Source organism: Halichoeres trimaculatus, unplaced genomic scaffold (genome assembly GCF_033239565.1).
Source record: "Halichoeres trimaculatus isolate MK-OKI-2021-1 unplaced genomic scaffold, fHalTri1.1 fHalTri1_scaffold_22, whole genome shotgun sequence".
In the NCBI taxonomy this organism is placed as follows: domain Eukaryota; kingdom Metazoa; phylum Chordata; class Actinopteri; order Labriformes; family Labridae; genus Halichoeres; species Halichoeres trimaculatus.
The window spans coordinates 25195024-25199893 of NW_027437200.1; the positions used below are offsets into that span (position 1 = coordinate 25195024).

The following is a 4870-nucleotide window of genomic DNA, read 5'->3' on the forward strand; positions in this document are numbered from 1 at the left end:
GTAGATTTTGTTTTTCTGTGTGAGCCTGTGTGAGGAGAGAAACCCTGAGAATGATCGGTCAGAGACGTCGTCGCTTCGTTCCCAGTTTATTGATCCAACAACGTGTTCAGCACAGAGTCTCAAAAAGCTACTGCAGTTCAACACAGCCAGCGTCACACTTCTCAATAAAAACCTGTAAAAACACACACATACTGATGCAAACCACACACACCTGCAGAAACTTCATTCACACACACACACACACACACACACACACCTTAAATAGCAGCTTCTGTACAGCTCACACCAGCAGGGAGGAAACACAAACATGAACCAGTGAAAACAGAGGAACCAAACCTTTGACTGATCTGCATCATGGAGGGAGGATAAAACATTTCAGGTCTTTACAGCGTGAAAAACTCCCTGTGCTCATCAGTGAAAGGATTTAACACACACAGATCTCAGAGCGGCCAGAGTCAGCGTCCACAGACGTCCACAGACGTCCACAGACGTCCACAGACGTCCGTAAAGAGACCAGCAGTCAGAGCTCTGAGCTGTCAGAGCTGAATGAGCTGTCTGAGGGAGAAACACCACAACAAAACATGACTTCAACAGAAAATAAACACAGTCTGAGTTCACACAGAGAGGAGACCCACTGCAGCCCACAGTTTTACAATAAATACATGACTAAATGCAAAAACTGCAGTTCTTTGAGTGTCCACTAGAGGCCAGCTACAAATGTGAAGGAATCCCCATTGGGTCCAATGTTAGAAAGCCAGTTTATACAGCTGGATCACACGTTTACAGCCTGGACCATGAGGTGGTGAAGAGCTATGATATTCATTCATTACAACAGAAACGCTCTGAGCTGATCTGAGTTTAGGGGGCGTGGCTTAGCAAACACACAGGTGTGTGTGTTAGAGATGCTAACAAGTGTGTGAGCCGCCTTCATCAGGCTTCACAGACTCATCAGGAACACAGGCTGACGCAGGTTAGACACTTCAACAGTACCGTGGGAGGCCAGGCCAGAAAAAAACAACAAAACAAAACAACAACAACAACAACAAAACAAAACAAAACATACAAAACAAAACAAAACAAACCCATACTGACTTTAAAATCCTAAATCTGACAGAAAGGTAGAAATGTAACTTCCTTTTCTCAGGATTCTGGAAACAGTTACAGTTTAAGGATTACATTCAACACCTCTGAGATTAGATTAAGATGAACACTGAGGTTAAAACTGGAATTAAGAACTCTCAGATTAAAGCAGGAAGTCCAGATTAAAGTCAGATTATCTGAACTCTGAGGTGTCAGAGTTTCAGGACTCCGCCTTCAGACTGTAACAGGAAGTGTTTTTGTTTTTCAAACTCTGATGGAGAACTTCCTGATCCTAACAGATGAATGATCTGTGGATTAAATGAAGGATTATTCAGTTTTAGTCTGACGCTTTAACCCTCAGAGTTTCACTTTGAGAAAATGAAAGAATAAAGTTTGGACAGAGTGAAATGAATCTGGTTAAAGATCTGGATTAAAGACCCAGGTGAGACTGGGAGACCTCAGCCGAGGACTTTAAACAAGCTGCAGATGTTTTACTAAGAGTTCACTTCCTGCACAGAGACCAGGACCCACAGAGACCAGGACTCACAGAGACCAGGACTCACAGAGACCAGGACTCACAGAGACCAGGACTCACAGAGACCAGGACTCACAGCTCCGTCTTCTGCCCAGACAGCGGCACCTGAGGCTGGATCTCCTCGTCCGACGTCACCCCTCCTCCTCCTCCTCCTCCTCCTCCTCCTCCTCCTCCTCCTCCTCCTCCCACCTCCACCTTCTCCACTGGAGCTCTGCTCTTTTTCTTCTTCTTCACCTTCTTCTCCTTTTTCTTCTTGGTGGTCTTCTCTCCGTCCGAGCTGCCGTCTCCTCCCTCCTTTCCTTTCTGTCCTCCCTTCTTCTTCCTCTTCTTCTTCTTGTCCTCGGCCATGGCGGCCACGTCGCCCTTCTTCTTCTTCTTCATGGTCCACTCTTCTTTCAGGCACTCTGGGGAGGGAAACACATGAGCCACCCTGAGCCACGGAGAAGTTTTTATTTCCACTGACACCCTTCAGATGGTCGCCATGGAAACAGGGTAACCATCAAACAGAGCAGAGAGCAGAGCACAGTGTCTCACCTGTGTCCTGTCCTTTCAGGACGTGTTTCTCACACAGGAAGGTGGTCAGGTCCTCCTCCTGGCTCCCTTTGTACCAGTCCTCGATCACCTCCTCGTACTGCTCCACCAACACGTCACACTGAGCACACACAGAGTTACACACACACAGAGTTACACACACACACACAGAGTTACACACACACACAGAGGAGACGCGCGGCCCACCTGTTTCTTGAGGTCGGCCACCTCGGCTGACGTCTCGTTCCACAGCTCGAAGGGGATGTCCATGACCACGTTCACGCCTTTATTCACCAGACCGTGGAGCGTGGAGAAGGTCTCTGACATGCCCTGCAAGACGGACACACACAGGGACACCAGGCAAGGAGTAAAGAGCATCTTTGTTAGCAATAGGATTAAAATCCACTCATTCACTCATTCATTCTCCATCAGACACACATGAACTTTCATTTATTGACCTAACAGCAACATCTGCTGTGAGCTGACACACACACACACACACACACACACACACACACGCTCTGACCTTGGCGAAGCGGTTGCTCCCTGATCTCTCTTTGTGCAGGTTGTACTCTAACAGCCTCTGACACACGTTCTCCACCACCTCGATGAATCTCAGGTCCCTGTGGACGGAGGGGGGGGGGTTAGACTCTGACCTCTTTCCTCTCAGCGTTACCTCTGGATGCTGGAGCTGTGCTTTCTTTAGTCTTTATTCTGTCCCTCTGGGGCTCCCGTAGTGTCCTTACATGATTACAGCTCATATAAAAAAGTTGTTTTAATCTAGTTTGTTTTTCTTAGCGTCATGTTTTATTAAAGCTGTGACCTGTTGATGGTGTAGTTTTGATTTGACCCGAGCTGTTTCTTTAAACCCGTGTGTGTGACAGGAAGTGAACGTGCTCTGCTTTCTCCGTCTACATGAGCTGGATTAAAGCGAGCTCACCCCCCCAGCAGCACCTGCTCTGCAGCTTGTTCTATATCCAGCCCCTCCACAGGAACTGAGCCGTGACCAAGTTCCTGTCCCCTGCCGCCGCTTTGACAGAGGCAGACTCAGAAGGATCCAGAGGCCTGGGCTGACAGCACAGAGGAGGTTAACGCTGTGCTATACTCAGACTGCTCACGTCAAGCTGGCAGAGAAGGAAGCCACCCAGGGTAAAACACGACAAACACAACAAACACAAACTTACGACTTGACATATTTGATTGGCGGCGCCCCCTTGCTGTCGATGAAGCGGTAGTTCCTGTCGATGACTTCTTTTGTCTTCCCCGTCTCCTCGAACGCCGACTTCATCTCGATGCTGACAAACTTACACACTGATGAGAGAAACAGGAGAGTGTTTACTCCACGAACGCTGACGTCTGCTTCATCAGCCAGAGGAGATGACAGTTTGAAAGATGTTTTCAACATTTAGAGAGCTGCAGGTCGTCACCGAGCGCTTTGTTCAGCCGTTAACACAGAAACACAGCGAAAAACAACCGATCCAAGTCTATGTACGAGAAGAGCACAGACTCAGCAAGCTTTATTTATTTATGACTAATAAGAAAAATATGTCACTTTTCAAAGACCATAACTAAGATTAAATTAACTTTAACACATTACATTTCACTGTTTTCTGTTCAGAGCTCAGTTTTTGTATCCTGTGCCAAGAAAACCATTTTTTTCTTTCATTTAACAAGAAAAAACATCAAATATGTCTGATTTATACAAATAATGAGGCCTTAGATCTGTTTTTCTCTGAGTAGTTTTTCCTAAACACTACTTAAAAAAAGAAAAAAAAAACATTACTGCCACCAACTTTTTGGAGAAACTATCTTATTGTTTGTTTTCGTGCTTAACTTAATGAGGTTTATCATTTATTGTCCAAAAACAAAAACAGAAATATCACTGACTGCAATGTTTCAAGAACTGTATTTTTTTAATTGAACATTTTCTGCAGAAATACATTTTTCCCTTTGATATTTTGTTGTGCTCACACATTTTGAGGCCTCTCTGTTAAATGTGTAACTGATGGTGGCTCCTCCATCCTCACAGGTTATACTCGGTGTAAACAGGAGCACACAGCTTTCTGCTAACAGACCCAGGCCTCACACTGAGCAGAGCCGCTGGCACAGAAAACACAGAGATGTTCGTGGATCTCCTGGTCTGATGTGATCCTGTGGACTTCCTCAGACCCTGGTTTTGGGACCTAACACCCCCCAACAGTCTCTCATTTACCTTCACATTTGTTCGGCAGATGAACCCACTCGTCGTCTCCTCCGGTTTTTCCTGCTACGACCGGAGAAACTATCAAGAGAAAAGGTAAAAACCCGCTGAAACCCATCTTCCGCAGCCCTCTCTGGGTCTGCTGCTCGTTTTTAAAGTCTATTTTTCCCTTAAAACGTCTTCAAATGTCTGTTTTCTCTCAGTTCACACATCCTCCTCTGCTTCATCACAGCAGCTGCACGAGCTGATAATCACTTCCGCTCCGGGCGCTCTGAGCCAATCAGAGGGGAAGAAGTGGCAGCAGCTGGACCAATCAGAAGCAGAGGAAGTGTCAAAACAGGAAGAGGCATCACTCCGCGTCTTTTTTAATGACACAAAACAGGAAGTGAGACCCGTTCATTATCCAGACGGGTTTTTATGTCAGCGTGTAACATGTTTAAAAAGCTTACACGGGCTAAACTCCATACTGGTATTAATCATAATAACTGTGTTTAAATTAAATAGATGCTCTGGACAATGTAAGA

At 45.9% G+C, this 4870-nt stretch overlaps 1 protein-coding gene across 1 annotated transcript; it reads right to left on the reverse strand.

The window, feature by feature from the left end:
- Positions 1 to 74: 74 nt before the first annotated feature.
- On the reverse strand, positions 75 to 4614 carry cnpy3 (canopy FGF signaling regulator 3). Its single transcript, XM_074699286.1, has 6 exons — positions 4359 to 4614; positions 3331 to 3457; positions 2673 to 2769; positions 2354 to 2476; positions 2150 to 2267; positions 75 to 2019 (listed from the first exon to the last, which is right to left on the reverse strand). Exons 1-6 carry the CDS (start codon positions 4462 to 4464, stop codon positions 1688 to 1690), a joined length of 903 nt encoding a protein of 300 aa, XP_074555387.1. The 5' UTR covers positions 4465 to 4614; the 3' UTR covers positions 75 to 1687.
- Positions 4615 to 4870: the final 256 nt, after the last annotated feature.